This window comes from Mixophyes fleayi, chromosome 1 (assembly GCF_038048845.1).
Source record: "Mixophyes fleayi isolate aMixFle1 chromosome 1, aMixFle1.hap1, whole genome shotgun sequence".
Taxonomy (NCBI): Eukaryota; Metazoa; Chordata; class Amphibia; order Anura; family Limnodynastidae; genus Mixophyes; species Mixophyes fleayi.
Genome location: NC_134402.1, coordinates 193,012,568 through 193,036,778, shown reverse-complemented (window position 1 = coordinate 193,036,778; position 24,211 = coordinate 193,012,568). Strand labels below are relative to the sequence as shown.

Sequence of the window (24,211 nt, the reverse complement as noted above, 5' to 3'; positions counted from 1 at the left end):
ATGTAAAGGGAAGTGCAGATAGTTATTTCTATTAAATATCAAAACATCCACCTGCTGAGAGTCTCATTCCGTATAATGTATGGTAAAGATTCACATATTACGGGGGCCCATGGTGTACACACAGGCCTAGATCATCTTAATCCACCTCTAACTAGTACCCCCCTCTAATATCACTCTATACACATGATAAAACCTCAATTTTACAGTGTATGACTAAAATAATTTCTGGGGAAATTGCAGTATGTGGAAGTGAAAGTCTGCATCTGGTAGTTGTTTTAAAATAACTATATTTGATTGTTCATTCATCTCAGATACTTCCTCCTGGATACTGATTATTTTGTGTAGGCAAGGTTACTGTAGGCGTATCAGGAAGAGACTGAGATTTTAAGGAGTGGCTTTATGTTTATAACTTGCTTCATTTACAGTTTCTTAACCAGACACAATGAAGTCAGCTGTGTTTCTCTTTACTTTATTCTTTGTGAGTGCTTCAGCTAAGCAGCTATGTGACCACCCTCCAAGTGACTGGTGCAGTTCCTGGGAAATTGCTAAAGCCTGCCAGGTAGGGGGAATAATAAATGGACACTAATCCAACATTTACATGATATAAGCTGCTTTAGCCACTTTCATTTTCACATAATCCTGTATATATTTAGAGTTTTATGCCAATATACCTGGTTGTGTTATGCTCTGATGTCATTTTAATTTTGCTTCTACTTGTTGTAAATTTCAATGTTCTACCCTATTGTAACAAGTGGCGTTCTTTCAGGGCAAGACAACTTGTGACTGTCTTGGTTCTATTGATCCACAACTGCACCTGGTTGTAAAGCATGTTGGGATTTGTTCAACAGTTCAAAAACGGCTTACCCCTGTACCAGAGTGTACTAGTAGTCAGTTTTATGTTCCTTTAAGTGCAGCTGAACAGAACTCACTTTTAGCTTATATCAACATTTCTCCTTAACTGAATGAAAGTATTTTTGAGAATTATTTTGGCAGGTTTATATCCAGTAGGGCAGCGTAAGAAGGACGGGAAACTTTTACTGACCTTTAGTCATTCTGCAGGGAAAAAAAATGTCAATGTACTTTTTAATATTTTAATGGTTTTCAGTAAATTTCCTGAAGGGTGGTAAACTTTACCATCATTTTATAAATTATTAGTTATTACCTGAACATATTGCAGAAATATAAAATTCCCATTTAACGCTGTGCGATCTGTAAGCAGTCTGATTGACATCACATCAAAAGTGGCATACTGTATTTTTGTTTTTAAAAAAGTAAAATTATCAAAATAGTATAGTACATATTTTGTATTAGATTATAAATATTGCTTTTTATTTGTTTAGACATTTCTACTTAGTTGTCTGTGTAGAGAATTATTCCACCCAAAACTAAATAAATAAGCGGTCTATTTATCAAGAGAAAAACCCTAAATCCTGCAAAAACGGAAGCTGTCACAGGATTTAAGGCTTCTCCCTTTTTATCAAAGCCCCTGGCCAGTAATTACTATTACTGGTTATTGCAAAGCATGGGGAAGTCTATTTACCAAGGACAGTGACGGTGTATGTTCCGTCACTGTCCTCTGATTGTTGATGCCTTTTTTTCTATTTTGTGCCATTTTTTTATTTATTTTTTTAACTTTAGTAAAAAAAATTTATAGAGTTTGGAACAGGAAACTCAATTCCGGGCTTCCAGTTCCACTGTGCATGTCCATATTGGTAATTAAGCTTACCGCTGTCTGCTAGTATCACGCTCAGCTTCCACAATGACATTGTCTTGATAATTTGACTGACAAAAGATGTTCAATTGCTGCAATGAGCTTTTAATAAATATACCTCTAAGTTGGGATGGAATTAGATGATCCAAAATAAAATTCAGTGTTTTACTTACAGGTAGACCACCAGATGCTTCAAACAGTGTTATTATATTTCATGAGATGGCATCACGCTGTTGCACATTATCTAACTGCAAGTCCTTTATGGGACCTGCTACACTTAAAAATTGAGAAACATAGTTGCAGTTTTCTCAAATGTTGCAGTGCCCACAAGTAACAGATTTTGCAACAGCTCACGTGGTGTCATGGGCATCAGCTCCTGACCACTTCATTGACAGCAGTAACAACCTACTTTAGCACAGTGATCTTCGCTTAAGATACATTCACACATATGTTTAAAGAGCACACCAAAAACACATCAAAGCATGTGTTTTATGCATTTTACTGCTCATAACTCCATCTTACAGGATGAATATCAGCAGGCTGGTTTGGAGCACCAGTAAAATGACTGACAATGCAGTAAAAATTATATTCCATATTCAACTGTTAATTTTTATATATCCACAAAGTGCCTGTGAGCATGTATAGACCATTACTTTACATGGGATGCTTTTTGCACCATAGAGGTGTATATACAAGAAAACACTTTTCTATGCATGAAAAAACAATTTAGTGAGTATATTAAAATGTGGAAAAGTGACACATGAAATAAATTCACCCTTGAGCTACTCCTTCCATGAGGCAATGTAAGAACCTTATCTCAGATGTCACAATGCAATGGGTGACACAAACTGCTGGTCACTAAATTATCGCACTCTCCTTCCAGATGCTGGCAGTGTCCTTCAGTAACTTAATTGCAGGAAGAAGCACAGGGTGAAATGACCCACCTACTCTTCTTGCTGCAATAGCTGTCTTAGTAGTATGGTTACAGGAGATAGGATAGGATGTAGAAGCATCAGATCAATCCCATCCCTACCCTACTTGTGTTGTCAGTCTCTGAGGTCTTAATGCAGTTATTGCAAGAGTGTGGGAGACTTGTGTTGGCTGCTAAATGTTGCAGATATTTGTTAAGGCATCTTCATAATGTAAGTGTCTCTGGAGCCTAGCCGTTTTATTGAACCAGAGCTATACCATATCTGGTGCACTGAATATAGGTGTGGAATACAGCATCGCCAGTCCCCATAACAAAAATTGGGAGTGATGCCAGTCCATTCTCCTGAGATCCGAGCTTTGCTCTTCTGAGCATGCACAGGGCCAGCCCATATGCAGTGAAGCCCAAAATGGAGCAACACTACTGTTAAGAAATAGGAGCTCTCCTGTTTGTTTGATATATCATCAATGCAATTACTGCTTCTGATATATGTAGGATCATTCCTACGGTTCTCTGATTAAGCTGGTTGCTAGGCAAATAGTTACAAGCTGCATTCAGTTGTCAGCTCAGGTGTACAATCACCAACCAGACTCATGCAGCTAATCCTGCAGTTCTGATTGGTGCTGCTGCCTTTATAAACTTCTTCCTGGCAGCATACCAAAGCTGGTGATAGTTCCTGCTTTATCTAGTGTGCCATGTATCATGGCCTGATCTGCTATCAGTGTTTGACCCGGCTTGTTTATAGGAATTGTTGTCTTCTCCGCTCCTAACTCTTGGCTTTGTTAAACGGATTTGCTCTTATATCTCTACCTGCCCTGACCCCTGGCTTGTTTAAAGGATTCCGCTGTTTTTTCTACTCCTGTTCCCTGCCTGACTCTAAATTCTGCCAAATACATTCTGGTTGCTCACTACCTGTTACCGTGAGCTGTCCACTCCATCAGACAATTGCCAGACTACTCCACATTAGCCCTTGCCTGTCTGGCTCAGATATCCTGGTTGCTCATTACCTCCATTTGTGTTCTGTCCTCTCCACCGGGCAGGTGCTAGATCAGCAAGTGCTACTACCCAAACCTATGTCCCAGGGGCAACCAAGTACTGTGAAATGCAACAGGTTCATCAGTAAGGGGGCTGCTAAAGGTGAACATCTCATGAAGCGGTTTTAGCAGTTGAAATGAGGTCTGTTTCGCTTGCCCAGCAGTCACCATAATTTGTAAGTTAGGCCTATTTTGTCTAACACCAGCCCTGCCACCACCAGTCTTCCATAATCCGTATTTGACATGAGAAATGCTGAAGAGCTTACACTTCAAACCTTTCATGTCTTCGCCTGCAAGATAATTGACCATTGTGCTAGCTCCCTGGCATGTGATTGGAGGCCCATGTATAAGGCTATCTCTATTCTCTTTGTTAGGGAGGGAGGAGTTACAGAATTCTATTTTATTTCTGAGTGGAGTTCTTATTTAAGGGCTTCTTCTTTTTGCCAAGGTTTCATTATTCCATTTATTAATTATTTGAAAATGTGTACAGTATTATAACTTCTGGACCTATGCTGCTGGGACATGAAAAGAAGTGTTACATAGCTGCATCCTTTATGATTTTGATGGAAAGAGGAAGTAGCTTTAAGGATTGTAAAATAATATTACTAACCACAGAAACAATTCAAACATTTTAATATTAAGTATATACATAACTATTGTAATGCCTGATGTATGTGTGAAGTATGTTAAACTCAATCTATCTGTATTGTTATGTGCATCTGAGTTAGATAGGGTATATAGTTGTAGATTGAAATAATAACTAAAATGTGTTGAGACTGTTTGTATCAACAAATATATCCCAAGTAAACATTTAATTTTGGAAATCCCCAGCTCACATGTTGCATGACTTATTTTTTTTCCAGTTGTCACCGCAATTATAAAAGCGTATTTGTCCTGATTGTGAGAATACATTTTGTGCTGAGGTATGAGCTTGTAAATGTAATTGAGAAGTCTGTTTTGTCAAATATAGGTGTCTCATATTTCACTAATATCTACGTTTTTTTAACTTTATGTTTAAATACAGTTTTAACAAAATGTTCAAATAACCTTGATGTCCTGTGTCATTGTATACTGCTCTTTACATTTAGTACAATTTGCATGCCTCTCAACATTTATAATTCAAGAATTGGGACAGAGTTTGCGGTCACACTTTATATAGGTGTGACCACAACACTTTGGAAGCACAGAGCAACCCCCCGGCCCCCTTCTGCTCCCCTAAAAACAGAACGTCAATTTCACTTGGATTTCAAGCTACAATATCTTGTTTATATACATATACAATAAACATTCACAAATGAATCTATGTTAGGGAGTTGGCAAAGCAAAACTTGTAACCATCCTGTAGTTTTATAAAAAGCTGTTTTAACACCTAAAGTGATGAACATCTCCATGCACCGCTTTAAAATCATACTTGCCAACTCTCCCTGAATGTCAGGGAGTCTCCCTGAAACTGGGGTGATCTCCCTCACTCCCTGAAGAGTCTGGCATTCTCCCTGATGCTGAGCCAGTGCAAGACGTGGTTGGCTTCGCCATCTGTGGCATGATGACACAGTTCAGAAATTGTGTCCTATGTCCATGTATTGATGCCTATGGAGGTGGCCAATTTCATGGAGACCAAGATTTAATCAAAGACTGACAGGTAAGACAACATGACTTCAGCAATGGAGACAGAAATGTAAAAGACACTTCAGTCTCTAGAGATTCATTAGCTGCTTTTCTTCAATGCATAGTTGCCTACTCTCCCGAATGTCCGGGAGACTACCACAATTCTGGGAGTCCTCCATGCTCCCGGCAGAGCAGGGCAACCTCTCTGCAACTTATCTATTGTGGGGGCAGGCCTTATGCAACTATAGCATCATCTTAGCCCTGCCCCTTGCTGTAATTGGCCAAAATTGTGATAATTATTTAGGGGGCGGGGCCAAGAAGATGTGATTCATCAAGCCCCGCTCCTGCAGGCCCACCTCCCCAGGGATCTCCCTGAAGCCAAGGAGGAAAAGTTGGCAAGTATGTTTAAAATGGCGGTAGAAGAGGAATGTAAGTGGGAGGAACGTCCAGAAGCTGCAAAGTCCATGATTGTGACTTTTGCTCGGTCCTCTTGCTCACACCGCTGTCTGTAGAGTCACACAACCCCAATTTTCGGGTGGGGCTGTGAGATGAACAACAAAGCCCCTAGAAAAATAACTGCATGGAGCTCTGAGAATGGAGGGGAGGGGGCTAGTTAGCTCCAGGTGGTAATGGAACTAAAGAGAGCTCTTACAAATCTGGACCTGTTGCTGTGTGGTGTTTTAAACCCAGCAATAGATATTTAGTTATATATAAAAAGTGAGGTTGAGCAATTGCCTTTATAATAATTAATGGTATATGACAATGCTAATGTTTTTAATACTGGACATAATGAAGATTTATCTTTCAATCATTGCTAAGTGCTCCTCTTTTATTATTGTGAACGTATTTTATTTTAATGTCAAGAATAGCCGATGACTGGCCACTGTAAGGTAAACTGGAAAATATGTGTCTTTGCAGGTGGAAGAGCAGTGCTTGGAATACTTCACTCGTAAAGACCACAAGCTGAGCAATGAAAAAGCCGTGCAGGTGGAACTGTATTATGAGAGCCTTTGTGGAGGTTGCCGCAAATTTCTTGCTCTTCAGCTATTCCCAACTTGGCTAATGCTGAATGACATCATGAATATTACACTGGTACCTTATGGAAATGCAGTGGTAAGGCTCAATGTAACTAATTTACAGTCTAAGACTATGGAAATATATTTAGGATTACAGAGCAGTGATTCTCAACCAGTGTGTATCAAATAGAATTTATGATCAAAAGGAACCTCTTAAATGACGTATGTTTTTGTTTTGTTTTTCATTAAAACAATCTAACTTTAATTCAATTTGGTTTACTTTACAAACATGTTTAATCTGGTTTTGTTTATTATAATGTTGTAACGCTGGTATATCCAGTAGTGTAAATTTAGAAGTGGCGGTGTGGAAAATGTAAGTGACTGGAATTTGCAAGAAGCGGCTACACCAAGGCCCAAGATTCTTCTCAGAGGCCCTGTTTACAATGGTCCATTGTTTAGAGCAATTGTGATCTAAAGGTGGAATTCCATAGTTTTGCTACTCAGAGCATCTTTCTTTAGAAGAGAAAAGAGGAGTACTATAGAAATGAGAGAAAAGCACTAGGCAGTGTTTATGGGAAAATGATAATGAGAAAAACACAGGGAATAAATATTTTTTTTCTTTCCAAAGTGAGACGCAAATCCCTCTGCAATATACATTTTCCTGACAATATAATAGAGTGGCATTAATTGCAGTCATAGGCCTTGGTGAATAGTAAAAGCAAAGAAAGATGTTGAATAAACAACCTTGTGATACAGAAAGGTAGACATATCCAATATTGTAATAAAAGTGTTATAATTTTAGGTAAATCTTCAAGTTTATTTACAAACACAATATTAAAATTGTTGCTTCTGTCTTCAACAAACACATCATATATTCTATACTTGTGATTTTGTTTTACAGGAGAAAAATGACTCTGGAAAGTGGGAATTTCAATGTCAGCATGGACCAGATGAATGTTTTGGAAACACAATAGAGGTTTGGAACAATTACTAATTTGAATAAATCCAAACATTTCACATAAAACAAATCAAGGCAACTAATACAAACCTAAACAAAATTAATTAGAAAATTAAGTGCTCAATACTTGCCATAAATCTGTCTGTTTATTATTGTAACTATAATCATTATACACACATTTTACATGCTTTAGTGAACACTTCTCGCTTACAATCTAGCAGAGGAGGATAATATAAATCAAATGATATATTTATTAATGGTAGGTTAGCCCTTTAGGGCTTCTCTCTGTTTACCAAAGACAACAGCCAGTAAAGATAGTCACTTCTGGAGGCCTCCTGTGATGGTTTCCCCATGCAAAAACCGTGGGAAGCCTATTTATCAAGGACAGTGATTATAAAAGTACTGCCCCTGTCCTGCAATTACCAATGCCATCTCAGGATGCAGGGGATGCCCACAGGGAAATAATACTGTTTTTATGCAAATTATGCATTTTCTGGGGTATTTTTTTAAAGTTTTTGTTTCTGCTTTAAAAAAAATCTTAATTTTTAGATTTTTTTTTTTTTTTACAAAATCTGGTACTTGAAGTCCAAGTCCAGGCTTCTACTTCCAGTGCACGTGTCGGAGCATACGCAGTGGATCCCAGTACTGGCTTGACAAGCGGTAAGACTCCTCGATCTGCTGATAGCCAGTATCACCGGGAAGCTGAACCCTATGATAGTCAATGGCATTATTTTATTTATACATCAGTGAAGCGATAAATGGCCATTCTGCTTTGGCATAACGTGTGAGCTGAGTCTTTTTTGATAGAGTAATGCTTGAAATGGGCTACATTATAATTTTTCGTGTTTATTTCATATATCTAGGCCTGTCTCATGTATCTTCTGAAGGATATAGATCTCTATTTTCCACCTATTTTCTGTATGGAATTTTCCCCTAATGTCACAAAAGCTTTGGAGCCGGTAAGTCAGAGACATTGTTGTGTACTAAACAGTTAATTATTATTGTTTATTTACTTTTATAAATGATATTGCGTATAGGTGTAAATTTTTGCTTCAGGAGCATTCAAGAGTTACAGTTGTTTGACATACAGCTGTGATGATCAGTAAGTGTATAGTAACTACAAAACTGGTACAAAAGTATGTGGAAATTTTAAATTGTTGGATAGTAAACCTGTAATGTATTTATCTTTACTAAAGCTAGGTATAAATTGTACAATTTAGTCATTTTTCTAGTGTATAATACACAATACTTTATGCATGCATATTAAATTCTCCTTAAGGCATCATTTGTGTTTATTACAATGCTTCAATGAGCATAATGGGATAGAAGGACACACTGGGCCTGATTAAGAAGGCACAGTGAACGCAATTTGTTCTTTATTGTTTTTTTTAAAACGGATGGAAAATGCAAACAGGGACGCAGGGGTCTATGTATGCTCTGCCTATACAGCAGAAAAACACAACACACTGCAGGATATGCACAATGTATATGTATATATGAAGTCCCATCAGAAAACACAGATAAAAAAAAATATATATTAAAGACATTAACACCTGTTAATAGTATAATGATTAATAAAAATAATTTTTAATAAAAAGGGTTTTTTTCTTTTTATTTTTTCCCAATGAAATACATATATCAGGGTGTTATTAATGACTGCAATTGTAAAAATACATTTTAAGTAACAGTATACACATGTTTTAACATGCATATGCCACTGTCATCAGTATCTATCAATCAACACGTACACCTTCCCTGTAGGTGGTGCAAGTAATTACAGCTAAAATTCACATATCTGACTAAAGCTTGAATCAGAGAAAAAAGATACTGCACCAGGTAGATCCAAATCCCCCAGAAAGAGTGAATAAAACTTATGACAAGGAATATTATATCTCCTTATATTAACAATCAATCTGGGAGTGGTGCACCGACACATTCAGTTTCATATAGATGTAAGAAAAATGAGAAGGGAGAATGTGTAAATGGGGTACTCCGGATCCAATTTAATAAAACTTAAAGTTTATTGTTATGCATTAAAATAGTATCATATATTAATATAAAAATTGCAATTATTATTAAAATTTCAATTAATATTAAAACTTGCAATGAGAAAGAAAACCTAAAGTATTAACTGTTAAAACTAGCAGATAGCACTGCTAGAACGCGCCTCTCATCCCATCAAATGTATATATAAGTATATTATCTTCAGCGGTGTATATAGAACCTTATCTCTTTAATAAGATGAACCGTATAATGTCTCCACTAATAAGGAGAGTTCTATTCTTAAAGTCACATGTAACATATTACGCAGGAAATATATGGAAAAAGAGATATATCCAATTGGATTATTAATTGTAAATACCCGGCGGCGCGTGTGTAGTTGACGCGCGTTTCGCTAATGTGACTTTATCAAGGCTCTTTACAAATCATGTCATATAGTTAAGATTCTGAGGTATACTCACAAACTATTAGGGAGCAATAAGAAAACCCTGTGTAAAAGGAAGGTCTCCGTGGTCAATACTTTATATAGCCTTGATAAAGCTCTTAGCGAAATGCGCGTGGTGTTAGCTGAGCTCTCTGTTGTTTGCTTGTTATTAATCTAAATGAATTGAGCTTATTACTATAGAACTTTTCTCTATCAGACTAGGCGGGGTATTGCTGCGCACTATTTTAGACTGTCTGAGAGTGACAATCACTATACGAATTGATCAATGTCCTTGCAATACTCTAGCTCGGCAGGATAGAGGCTCTTAACAAACATTAGAGCATAAAAACAATAAGATTAATTGAATGAGAAAGATAAAACCTATTTAGGTGGCACCATATATCAATACACTGAGCAATATGAAAGCGCTATACTCTGCAGTTTTATATAGGCTATTTTGAAGCAATCATTAATCTGGGAGAAGTTGTTTAATCCATCCATAAATGCAGTAGTATAGGGGAGTGGTGACACATGAACATGTGATTATACTGACACATTTACATAGCAAGCCACTAGTGAAGGACTTAGTTCCACCCCTAGGAGCGAGATAATGGGATTGCATTTGAGAGGAGATATATAGTGGTATGAATGGATACATAGTATCTAACTGTTTATAGACTTATATATTCAAAAGGTCTGATTCACTATAAGGAGAGACCATCATACCAATGCATATTGAATGGAATATCAATATTTGAATAACGTGATATCTTTGAAGCTCATCTGAATTTATTGTTATAAGAACACAGTGAGACAGCATAGTAGTTCTTTTACTACTTCTTAACAGTATTTTTATCTTATTTGGTATTCATACTCATTCACTCCGGTTTCCTCCCACACTTCAAATACATACTAGTAGGTTAATTGGCTACTATCAAAAATGATCCTACTCTCTTTCTCTCTTTCTGTGTGTGTATGTTAGGGAATTTAGACTGTAAGCTCCAATGGGGCAGGGGCTGATGTAAATGAGTTCTCTGTACAGCGCTGCGGAATCAGTGGCGCTATATAAATAAATGGTGATGATGATGATGATGATACCACCCTGTCTACCCAGAACATCCAATCCTGCCAACCTTATTCCCATCATTCCTCTTACTAACCTACCTTTGTCCTGTGCGCTCTGAAATGCAAGATCTGTGTGCAACAAACTCACTCCCATTCATGACCTCCTCCTCTAACATTCCTTTGGTCTCCTGGCCCTTACAGAAACGTGGATCTCCCCCTCTGATACTGCTTCCCCCGCTGCTCTCTCCCACGCAGCACTTCTTCTCCCACACTCCCCGTCCTGGGAACTGCCAAGAAGGTGGTGTAGGTGTCTTACTACACCTTCAGCGTTATTCCCCCAAAACCCTCCCTCTCCTTATCCTCCTTTGAAGTTCACTCCATCCGCCTCTTCTCCCCTCTACACCTTCGTGTTGCGGTCATCTATCGTCCCCCTGGCCCATCCTCTCAATTTCTTGATAACTTTGCTGCTTGGCTTTACCATTCCTCTCTTCTGACCTTCCCACTATTATCATTGGGGATTTTAACATCCCTACCTACTCTCCTATTACTACTGCTACCTCTAAATTCCTCACTCTTCCTCCCATGGCCTCTCCCAATGGACAACGTCCGCCACCCACCGCAATGGTCACAACACCCTGGACGTAGTGTTCTCCTATCTCTGTGACATCTCCAGCTTCTCTAGTTCTGTCTTCCCCCTCTCTGACCACAATCTCCTTTCCTTTCCTCTCTCTTTACCCCTTGCCCCACCTCTTCCACCCAAAGTCGCGAGAACCCTGCGACCCATCAACAGCATTGACCCCATCATCTTTGCGTCCTCTCTCGAACCCTTACTTGCTCCCATTTCTTCCCTATCATGTCCCAAAGCTGCTGTCTCTCTTTACAATACCATACTCTCTCTTGCCCTTGATACTGCAGACCCTGCCACCCCCCTTCGTCTCTGCCAATCTAAGCCACAATCCTGGCACTCCCCTCTTACTCGTCTCCTCCAAAAGTGCTTCTGCTCTGCTGAACGCCAATGGAGGAAATCCTGCTCCATTGCTGACTTCACCCACTATTAATTTATCCTTTCCTCCTACTATTCTGCCCTCTCTCTTGCCAAACAAACCTATTTCACATCCCTCATCTCCTCCCTGTCCAATAAACCCCAAGGCCTCTTTGCTACCATTAATTCTCTACTGTATTCTCCCCCACCTCCTCCCCCTCATCCATCACTGCTCTTGAATTTGCGACCTACTTCAAAGACAAAATTGACTCTATACACAATGATATCTGTTCTCGTCAGACTTGTCTCCCCCCACTTGTCCTCTCTATCACTCACTCTGCCACCCTTGGCTCTTACCCACCTGTTACTGTGCCTGAGATCCTCTCTCTTCTTTCCTCCTCTTCTACAACCTATCCTCTCGATCCTGCCCCCTTCAAGTTTCTCTGGTGCCTCTCTTCCAATGCCTGTTGTCACCTTTCTCACCTCTTTAACCTCTCTCTGTCCACTGGTATCTTCCCCTCGGCCTTCAAGCATGCTCTCATCTCCCATATTCTCAAGAAACCTTCCCTGGACCCATCCTCTCTCTCCAACTATCGCCCCATATCTCTGCTTCCCTTTGCTTCTAAAATTCTCGAACGACTTGGTTTCAATTGTCTGACCTACTTTCTCTCTTCCCACTCTCTTCTTGACCCTGTCCAGTTTGGCTTCCGTCCCCTTCACTCAACTGAATCTGCCCTCACTAAAGTAACAAATGACTTACTCTCAGCTAAGTCCTTGGTCACTTCTCCCTTCTCATACTTCTCGACCTCTCTGCTGCTTTTGACACCGTCGATTATTCTCTTCTTCTCACCACTCTTCACTCCATAGGTCTTCACGAAACAGCTTTCTCCTGGTTTGCCTCCTACCTCTCTGACCGCTCTTTTAGTATGTTTGCTTCTTCCTCCCCTCCTCTTCCCCTTTCTATTGGAGTCCCACAAGGCTCTGTCCTTGGCCCTCTGCTCTTCTCTCTCTATACCACCTCTCTTGGTGAACTCATTCTATCATTTGGCCTGCAATACCACCTCTATTTTGATGACACACAAATCTATCTTTCCTCCGCTGGCCTCTCTCCGGCTGTCCTAACCCAGGTATCTGTCTCTCTGCTGTAACTACCTGAATGTCACAGCACTTCCTGAATCCCAACATCTTCAAATCCGAGCTCATCATCTTTCCTCCTACCAATGTTGCTATCCCTCCCAATATTTCCATCTTGGTTGACAACATCACTCTTTCTCCTGTCACCCAAGTCTGCTGCCTTGGAGTCACCCTTGACTCAGCCCTCAGCTTTACCCCTTAAATCCAGTCCCTCACCAAATCCTGCCACTTCTCCCTCCGTAACACTACAAAAATCTGTCCCTTCCTCAGGAAGCAACCAAAATCCTGGTTCATTCACTCATCATTTCTCGTCTCAATTATTGCACCCTCCATCCCACTGGTCTTCCTCGCTTTCGCACTTCTGACCTTCAATCCATACAGAATGCTGTGGCTAGACTCATCTTTCTGTCCCACCGCACCTCTTCCGCTTCTCCTCTGCGTAAAAACCCTTCATTGGCTTCCTATCCGTTTCAGAATTCAGTTCAAGCTCCTTACTCTCACTTACAAAGCCCTTACCAACACTTCTTCCCCTTATATCTCTGACCTTGTCTCGAGGTACATACCGACCCGGCCACTCTGCTCCACCTCTGCTGCAATTCACCTCTCAATACCTTCTCCCATGCTCGCCTCCAAGACTTCTGCCATTCTGCCCCTAATCTTTGGAACTCCCTACCCCGTCTGACTGGACTCTCCCCGACCTTCAGTCCTTCAAATGCTCACTCAAAACTCACATTTTCAAGCTCGCCTATCCTACCACCTCCTAACAATTCTATCCATCACATCCTCTTCCTCGTCTGCCATCTAAATTTTTCCTCCAAGTTGGTCCTACTGTCTCTCACCACCCCTCCCTTTAGAATGTAAGCTCTCGGGGGCAGGGTCCTCTCTACCTATTGTCCCACGTCTGTCTCCTGTCCCTTGTACATCCTGTCACGTCTTTTCTGCACTCTGTGTGAGTCCCCATAGCATTACTCAAACTCATCTGTGCTACTGACGTGTATTACCTCATCTATTTGTTACTTGCTTCTTGCTACGGAATCTGTGGCACCTTATAAATAAATAAATAATAATAAATCATAAAAAGTACAGCAATAAAGGTAAATAGCCCCTACATTGTGCTCCTATGTGGGGATACACGTTTACAGTATAAATTAGGTTATTTCTACTAAACATAAGCTATTAATAAAGTAGTTTAGGGGTGAACAACACTAGCCATGTTTTATTTTAATAGATCCCAAGTGACATTCAAAATAGTCAATCTATTAATAAATGCTGTGGTAGTGATACAACAATATATTTTACTTCTGGAGTGCGCCCAGCCCTAGTACATCTGTTTTCTGAAAAATTAATATATTTTTTAAGGGTAGTGAGATATATATATATATACATATATATATATATTATATTTTTTTAAAATCATTGTATAGTGCTGCATGTTTCCATCTTTGGTCCTCTTGTGTACCCTCATGCAGTGCCTTGCAGCTTACGTGCCTGACATCTCGGCCAAAGAAGTTTTGGAGTGTGTGAATGGGGACTTGGGTAACAAGCTTATGCACCAGAATGCTCTGCGCACAGAAGCACTACAACCTCAACATCAGTATGTGCCATGGGTGGTCATTAATGGGGTGAGTATGTACTAAATAATCTCTTTGTATGCAGATTCTAATGTATTGTTTGTGCAATGAAAAAGATTGTGCTAACAGCAGTGATATTTTTTAGGCTCTTCAGTGTAATCTTGAATACATCTTACACTGAAACTATTATTTGACATAATAATACTCTATATAGTTGTTGTGAGAGGCCACAGCATGTTGGGGTAACATGTGATAAGTCTAACTATATCAGTCCCTTTAAAGCCACAATATAGTAGAGGTAAAGCTGTGTAGCACACAACATGGTTACCTTGATGGCCCGGGACAGAGAAGATATCCCTCACTGCATTATAGTAGTGGCACCACTGCATCTAGTGTATACAGAGCAGGGCGATGTGACAGGAGTGCAGAGTAGCTACAGAAGTGCAATACATACAGAAATGAAGCGACAGACTAGTCAGATGGGCAGGGCATAGCAGGCAGAGCACAGTAAAGGTGAATCAGGTCAGCAGCAGATCAATGAGACAGGAAAAAAACAAGAATCAAGGACTAAGTATAAATCCAAGCAGCAAGCCGGGTCACAACCATGAGTTCAGTAACAGGAATAATTAGGTGAGGAGCATAACTGCACCAGGTGCAAACAATGAACTGGGACTTTATAGCTGACAGTAAGGAATAGAGGTTATCTGGGAGAGGTGAAACAGCTTGTTAACAGCAGTTGCTCATTAATGCTCCTCACCTCAAGTCCATGTTTTCACCGATAAAATATTAACAGGGTTGCAGCATGTTGATAACTGTGGCTTACAACAAAGTGGATCTCTCAGTCCCTTAGACATTCCTCAGCCTGGCTCCCTACATTCCTCTCCACTGATATCCACACAGTTATTTTAAGAGATTTTAATGTCCCCAAACACACGGTTAACCCTGCTGCCACTAAGCTCATCTCCCTCACCGCCTCCTTTGGCCTCACACAATAGATCACATCTCCCATTCATTGGCACTGTTCTACACTTTATCTTAAATTTGCTCAACTAAGTATACTTTTTATTAAATATTTACCATTTCTCATATCACTTCTTCATTATAGGTGGTAACCTTGAAGTCAAGAAAAATATACATTGCACCAAACTAATATGCATTGTATAATCTTTAAACTACACTGGGCACACATTTATACAGCACATTATTGCTAACAACAAAATGAATTACTTTCCAAATGTGACTAAATTAACCTGCAAAATACAGTGCTAATATTTATAAAGGATGTCCACTTTTGCACAACCCTTTCTTAAATAAACCATCCCACCCCTATGTAAATCAAATTGCAGCTCGCACTGTGGCTTTTGGTACTGGTGTATCCATACATAGATCACAATAGAGTTCTGAGGTTACTACATTACAGGTATTTATTGTAGAGCTATGGATGGCCTGTGCTATTGTGTGCTTTGTGCCTTAGGAATTCAGATGGATGGCTCCTAGGTTTTTCTTACTATGCCCTTTTTTCTATATGTTGGTGGATGGGTTAATCAACCCTATTAAGCCACAAATAAAAGCTTATAGTATCACACTCACCCTGTCCTACCTCATTGTGGGCATCCTTTCTCTCCCAGTTCTCTGTCACACTTAGGCTATTATAGGAAAAGTAAAGTACATATTTATGTGACTATTAGTTTAGAATTCAGTTGTTGGTATTAAAAAATGTAACATGTGCTTATTGTTAACTTGAGCAGCTGTCCCTTACCTATTTAAGTACTTGTTACTGGGAGTGTAATTGTGCTATTATTGCATAGTTCTTAACCACTCTTGATTTCCCACTGTCCTGACCTTTTGCCTGGGCAATATAGAGAAAATCAGGGTCATTTTTACATAATTTAGACCTGTGCCCTAAACTTCGGAAAAAAAAAAATACTTATCTGGAAAGTCCTCAGGGCAGATTTATCAAACTTTCTAAAAAGGAAAAGTGAAAATGTTGCCCAAACAACCAATCAGATTCTAGTCATAGTTTATGTAACACAATGATGTGCAACAGTCAGTCCTAGGGCCACAGGCTACTGTCCGTGGCCCCCAGGTCCTTCCTGCTTTATTATCAGATGCTTATTATAGCTTGTAAGACTTATAAAAAATGCCTATTGATATTTTATTACAGATAGGTTTCTCCTTCTTTGATAAAATGTATTGTTTTAACTTATCAATGAAATTAAGAGTAATGTGCAGCCTGCACCATGCTGCCCTTGAAGTGTATCAGAATGCCTATCCCTGATACACTTCAGGACAACATGGTGCGCCATCTGAAGACAGTGCTAGCCATTTTAACATATGGGAAGAGCACTGCAGTTGATGGATCTTTGGTTCCTTCACCGCAGCCTTCCTGCTCTCCCCTCCAGATACTATCGCAAAGCAGCTTTGCGCATGAGTGACTTTAGTTTGCGCGTGCGCAAAGCCACTTTGCGAGAGCATCCGGAGGGGAGAGACAAACTACCACAGTTTAAAGGTAAGGAAAGTCACCGCCGGGACAGCCTCCTATCGGATACGCTGTTCCAGGATGATTTTTTAATAAATAAAGAGATAATAATTAAAGGGGCAAAAATCTATTAGTTATTAAATAGGCTCCTTTGTCATAATTGTGTACCGATATTGCAGTGATTCATAGCAGTATATCTTAACCTGTTTTATTTTTATGACTCAAGCTTTATTTAATAGAACAGTTTGACAATGGTGCATTGTGAAGTCATATAATAGTGCATTGAAAATAATATCAGTAAATATTTCATAGGAAATGAATCTACCATTTCATGTATTTCTTTTTAGAAACACGATGATACTCTTCAATCTAAAGCCCAAGATGCATTGTTTAACCTTATCTGTGATTTATACACAGTAAGTATACACACAGATCAGTTCTTGGTGTGTTAGGACAGTGTGAATGGTTTTCAATATGATTTGACATAGACATGTATATTAAAATTCCATACCGCTTCAGTAGCATCAGACTTGTGCTTTAGAATGCCATGTATTCCACAAAAAGTGACATCTTAAATCAGAAGTTGACACAAAGTACTGGGGAACAGTGTTTCCCTGTGATTCTGCTTCAGAGTTTTCCTCTGACTGGTATGTATTGAAACTGGAGCTTCTGACCGATTTTGGATGCCATGTTTTTGGGGGCGAAAAAATGTCCATTTCCAATGACCTATCTGACACTACCCTATGTAAAAGTAAAAGACCAATGAATGACCATGTGTAATGTAGATATCAAATTGGTGGGAGGTTAAAACTGGATTTCATTTAATTTTTACAATTCTAAGAGATTTCAAATTTGTCACTCAAATTAACAAAGGGAAGAGGAGGAATCATGGTTTGTAATAAAACAAATAATTTAGTGGTAAACAAAATGTTAATATGAAAAAGTAATAGTAACAAATAGGCAACTGTGTAAACTTAACACTTCCATGTACAATGGACAAAGTAAAAACAGTAATGGCTGAGTTTTACTGCTTGGGGTAGTGTTTTGAATATGCAGGTGTATGGATTTAATTAGTATTTGCCAAGGGTAAATAGTGGACCCTGAGCTATAAGTAAGAATAGTCTTTGATGATGTTCAGGGATTTTTTACATTGAAACTAATATATTGAAGCAGTATTGCACTGGAAAATGCAGGACCTATCAGTAAATAGAGTTATAAGGACTCGCTCTAAAGTTCAAAATAATATATTATGTAGTGCACATATTGTATACAAAAAATGAACAATAAGTCATAATACTTTTGGATATATTTTGTGCCATAGCAATCTGTACACTAGTGTAGATGTATTCTAACAGTCACCTACCTTTGGAGCTCCTCATAGGGAGCACCCGGACTAGCTCAGTCCCAGCATACGGTGGGTAGGGCAGAGCAGTAATAAGGAAGTTAAGTGGGGATCTGCCACAGCAATGATAGTATAGCACAGTTACAGATGACGAATGTAGAGGCACCAGGCATCTCTCTGAGAAAATAAATAACTTTTATTACATCTTTTCCTCCTACACAGTTCTTGGTTGCAGTACAATGCAATTGGAATTGTCACTCTATCTCCCACTTTTTAGCCTCAGCGCTATAATCTTTCTATTTGCCCCATTCCCTCCCATCTACAAGTTATTTCTAGTCAGGGTGATGGCACCTGGGGGGCTGCTTGAAGACTCACAACTACTCACCCAACAATAGAAATAGAAAACCTGGTAACTTTATTAGCATGTCCAAACCTCTGTGGGAGGAATGTTTATTATTGCAAGATTTTGGAATAAACCATGCTTATCTATCTGGGCTATTCCTATTTCAGCACCTCTAATATATATCTATTTGCTTTGTTTTGCTATTGGCTTAGTTGCATATATTGCCTGACTGATAAAACATTTATTTTAAAATAGGGTACGAAACCAGATGCCTGTTCAGGGAAAGGATTGACCCCATTAAAGAGGAATTCCGTATGTTTAGCTTAAATCATAAGTGTTGTGAACAAGTACTTTTATGAAAGTGGAGAAGAAATCACCCTAAATCTTCTGTTGAATATTTTTGTTTCTTAAATGTATGTATACGTGAATAATAAAGGTTTTCACAACCCTAATTTTGTTGTTGTAATTCTATGCAAGATGAGACATCAGGTAACCTTCATGAGGTTGTGACTTAGTGACCATAGTGGACTCAAGTGTGACCAGGACTGATCCAGCCAAGGAACACAGTTCTCTAGATGCAAAACATTTACTTAGTTTTAGTTATAAATGTCGTTGGTGAAAGTCTTGTACTGCTATTTACCACTCCTACCAAAATTCTCTGAAAACTGCCATATACATTCTTTCAATATCTTATCTCCACTCTTCTAATCCAAAATGCCTCTTTGATACATTTACTTCTCATCACCAACCCTTCAACCACCCTCACTGCTCTATATCTTGCTTCCTACTTCAAAAACAAGATCTAATAAGAAATTATATCCTCGCCTATCCCTTGGCAATTCCTTTCCTGCACCCTCTCGTACCTTCTCTTTATTTGGTCCTACAAATTAAGATGAACCTGTACTCTATTTTTCTCCTCCCACACTACAATCTGTCCACTTAACCCGGTCTCCTGTTCTCATCCCAATGTTAACTGACATCTGTGATCTCTAAACTTGTATCTTTCCATCATTTTTTCTCACATACAATCTTTACTCCTTGTTTTAAGTGACAACTGGTACAATGGTATAATTAAATAGATTTTCTTTTTACTTAACTTCGACTACAGGTTAGCATATAGGTACAAGTGCCTAGAATCAATTTAAGAAATCCCAGTACCAAGCCAATTCGGATAATGCACTGAAACATTCAAAACACTTTAGTAGAATAAATAACAGGGCATCTGCAACTTCAAGGTACACTGGGGAGATTTCAGAGGAATTTCTGTCTGGTGCAATTTAATAGGAATTATACCCATTAAGAAAACATATAATAGATGGCAGAATGAATCTACCTAAGCATACAGTTTGTGATTATTATGTGTAGTGGTAGATGGTACCAGAACTACATCTAAACTTACATTATAAGAGTTATAAAATGCATAATTCAAGACTCAAGGCACCTAGAAAATATTTTCAATTACATCATGGCCTTGGTGTGCAAGGTCTTCCATAACTTTTTAACACTGACAATGAATAATGACAACAGAATATAACAGGGCTCATTTCGACCTGGGCACTCAGAATGTATGAGCTGAACTCAGAACATAAGCAGGGAAATGAGACATGCAAAAGAAAACCTTATTTACATGCATATGCTGAGTCAGGCACACTTCTCAATCCTTCCAGCTCAAAAACAATAGTATATACGTCAGGAGTAACAAGTGTGTGTGTGTGGCGCAGAAATGTGACTTGACACAGCGTCACGGTGCTGGTTCCTTCCAGGAGAGAACCACTTGACTAGGGACAAACCACAACCAACAAAGCCACTTAGTCCTAAAAGGGTAGGTCATGAGGGACAAGGCTGAAGTAAATGGGTTCCAGAAGGCAGAATTGTGAGGGACAAAGCCAAAGTTGACAAACAGGCAATCAAAACAAGACTCTAGAAGCACCATTTTTGCCTGTGCAAACATTGGTAGAAGTGAGGGTATTATTAAGGCTTCACCTTTAGCAAAGTGCTGATTGCAGTAAGTGAAAAGGAATGCGCAGTTATCATTGTTGATGGTGCACTACTACCTGCTGTCTGTAGCTGGTATCGCAGTGGATCTTCACATGTTGCAGTTGACAGTGTTGACAGTGCACAACCACATGTCATCTGTTGCTGGTATTTTGGGGGATCATCACAGTACCACTCAGGATCTATGGCACCTTATACCCATTCCTCTTATATACCTGCACAAGTACTTCCCTGATCCATCTATAAATGGCTTGTTGAGAAGGAGCACACCCTTTCCGAGGCCTTTCAGGAACCACAAAGAGTTGTTCTGTGATCCTAAATCCTTCTGTCCCGGATAAATATATGGAAGCCACCTTTAACAAGTCCAGTGTGGGCAGTTTTCTTTACTTTTCAGCACCGGATTGTGGTCCTGAGATACTTTATGGTAGTTCTTGACAGTATGATGGCATGATTCCGAGAAATCTGCCTAGATTCCCAATGGAAAAGATGAGGAAAAATATGTATACAAGAACGGTGCGCTGGTCTGGAAAATTTATGTATATTTCAGAATGTTAAGAGTACGGTGGACACTTCAATCATAAATTTTACAAATATTAAAATCACTTCTTTATTTATAATCCAAAATAATAAAATCAGTTGCCAGCAAAAAGGGTAAACAGTGTATGTGTTTGTGTAGTGTGTTAAAACAACATACTAGAGGGTAAATGTATTAAATGCTCATTTCTGCGACTCGCTCAAAATCGACGAGTTTGCAGTCAAAATTTAAAGCTGTTAGCTGCCTGTCAAGAAGAGAGAAGAGGAAAAGAAAAGAGCAAGGTAAGTGCTGAAGGTACTATTTGTTAAATATCAAGTGGGAGGAGGTGACACATTGGCTGTGGAGGGAAGGAGAAAATGACTGTGGGGGGAGTGATTAAATGGCCAGAACTTGATGTTTGGTGGAGGGGGGGTGATTAAATGGTAGCTGCCTGATGGTTGGGGTGTCTGATTAAATGTCCAAAGCTTGATTGTTGGGGGAGGGATTGATCATGACTGGGTTGGAGGGGAAGTGATGAAATGTCAACTACTTGATGGTTGGGAGAGGGGGGTGATGAATACGCTGCAGGGGTTGGTGAAATGGCTGTGGGGGTTACTGAATTGGCAGGGGAGGGGGCTGATGAATTGGCTGGGGTGAATGGTTAATGATTTGGCTCGGGTGGAGTGATGAATTGGCGGGGGGAATGGTTTATGAATTGGCTGGAGGGAATTGTTAATTAATTGGATGAGGGGCGTGATCTCTTTATTGTGTGGTGTGACGTGGGATGCTCTATGTGGTCACAGCAGTCAATAGAATGCTAAATACAACATACACAGGGCTAGTAGATATTAGTATATCATTATAAATAATTTTCATATATTTTATCTATATATGAATGTACTAGGGGGTTGTTTTATTTGGTTATAATGGATTGTTGTGCGTGTTTCATTCAGGGTTTGTTAACATTTTGCATTATGATACAGTTTTTCACATTTTCAGTACAGGACTCCAAGTTTGCAGAAGCGAAATGACAACAACGGTCCAAGAACATACAAGAGGGAACATCAGGTAATATACACTGCAAGATCAAATAAGAGTGACGGCAGAATTTTACTATAATAAAATTTTAATATGTTTGCAGAATGAAGTGGGTTTTTTATATTAAATATTACAATTGTGTGTGTGTATATGTATATGTGTATATATATATATATCTATATCTATATCTATATCTATATCTATATCTATATATATATACTAGAGATGTTGACTGACCCCAGTGTTCTGGTTTTGGTTTTGGATCTGGATTAAGTTTGTGCTTTGGTTTTGGCAAAACTGCCCAAGCGTGTTTTGGTTTTGGATCTGTATTTTTTAGAAAAATTGCTACAATATGCTGAAATCACATAATTTTGCTCTTTTTTTGTTCCAACATTATTATTAACCTTAATAACACTAATTTCAAGTCATTTGCAGTCAATTTTGACCACCTCACAGGTCACAATATTATTTTCATACACTTTGGGACAAAGACTGCAGTGACCTGGCTGGATGCTAAGCGACACAGCAACGACACAAACACACGGCAGTTCATAGCACATCTAGGAAACATTGCCACACAACTTATGTAGACACAGGAATGGATATTACAACTGCAGTGGAATTAGATCTTCTTCAAACAGACTGTGACACAGAACATGTGGGCAGCATGGAATTTGTCATGTTGGAATACACTGCATTGAACAGAGATTTAAAGCAACATATAGACGCAGTTCAGACCGTACTTAAGTTAAAACGTGACCCACCGGATGAGATCCCGCATTTAAGAGAGCTTGTACATGAGAGATACACTGCACTTCAGAATAATAATACAGAGGAGGTCCTGAGGCAGGACGATAAATATGTCCAGTTTAAAGAACAGAGATCTGAGAAAACAAATGGGTGTGTCACGGCCCCTGCAGACTAAGGTTTGGAAGATGAAGATGAAACTGAGAATAGCTCATGAAATCAGTTATGGCTCATTTGATCGCTCCACTCGTTCCTTGGATAACTGTGGTAATTCTACAGCTAATACATGGCGGAGAGCGCTGTACCCCCAGGGATGTGTGCATTCATCAGACCAAGACCTATCCAGGGTGCCCCGACCGGTTGGAGATGGTGAACCCAGTGAAAAACAAAGTATGTGGTCACACGTACGAGAGACAAGCAATTGAAAAGATGATTAAAAACAAACTTCAGAAGGGTAAATCCGCCAGGTGTCCACTCAGGTGTCACTCTGACATGAGTATATCGGATCTTGTTCTAGACAATGCACTAAAAAGAGCCATTGAAACAGCAAATAGCAAGGTCATCACTGAGCTTCGAATCAGCCTGAATTCACAAAACATTATAATATAGTTAGGTACCTTTGACGTAAAGTGCAGATTACAAACACTTTGTGCAATACTGATGAAACAGTAGCAAACTGGAAGGTAATACATATACACATCTATTTAGACATCCATTACTTCTGCAAGCAACAATGTTCTTTGTTAATAAAACTGTTGTCTTTATACCGTTCAGAAAAATTGAAAATAATCCTCCACCATTCTTTGGATGTTGATAGTTGATAGAAGGATCCGGTGGAGTTACGGCAGAGGTAACACTAATTATGGTCAATTCTTTTACAGTAGACAAGACCAGATGTCAAAATGTTGTGCTGAGTCATCTGCATCATCAATGGGTGTCTAAGATTTTTGCAAAGCACACAATAGTATATAGCACATGTAGGTAACATTGGCACACAGCGGTAGCTAAAAAGGAAAGTGGTGCAAGTTGGAAGTATCCTTGGGCCCTCCCAACCACCCTTATGTTGGATCTTAAAAAGGACATGCACACTTTAACAAACCAAGCACTTCAGCGACAAGGAGTGCTGATGTGCTTGGTTTGTTTGGGCACCCACAAAGCAAGCTAAAAATGGGCTTACGCACCTAAGGTAACAGTGCTGTTAATAAACTCTACAGTGGCAAGATGTTGTTGTCATCATCCTCAGCCTCATCTTCACCCTCACTAGTGTGTACACCATCCTTACACATTATTAATTCATCACCGCTGGAATCCACCATTACAGAAG

The 24,211-nt window shown here is 39.3% G+C and overlaps 1 protein-coding gene across 1 annotated transcript; it reads left to right on the top strand.

The window, feature by feature from the left end:
* The first annotated feature begins 405 nt into the window (after positions 1-405).
* Positions 406-19,045, top strand: IFI30 (IFI30 lysosomal thiol reductase). Its single transcript, XM_075204692.1, has 7 exons — positions 406-559; positions 6,197-6,391; positions 7,196-7,270; positions 8,116-8,211; positions 14,328-14,480; positions 17,256-17,324; positions 18,849-19,045. The coding sequence occupies exons 1-7, from the start codon at positions 443-445 to the stop codon at positions 18,918-18,920; spliced, it is 777 nt and encodes a 258-aa protein (XP_075060793.1). The 5' UTR covers positions 406-442; the 3' UTR covers positions 18,921-19,045.
* The last annotated feature ends 5,166 nt before the right edge of the window (positions 19,046-24,211 follow it).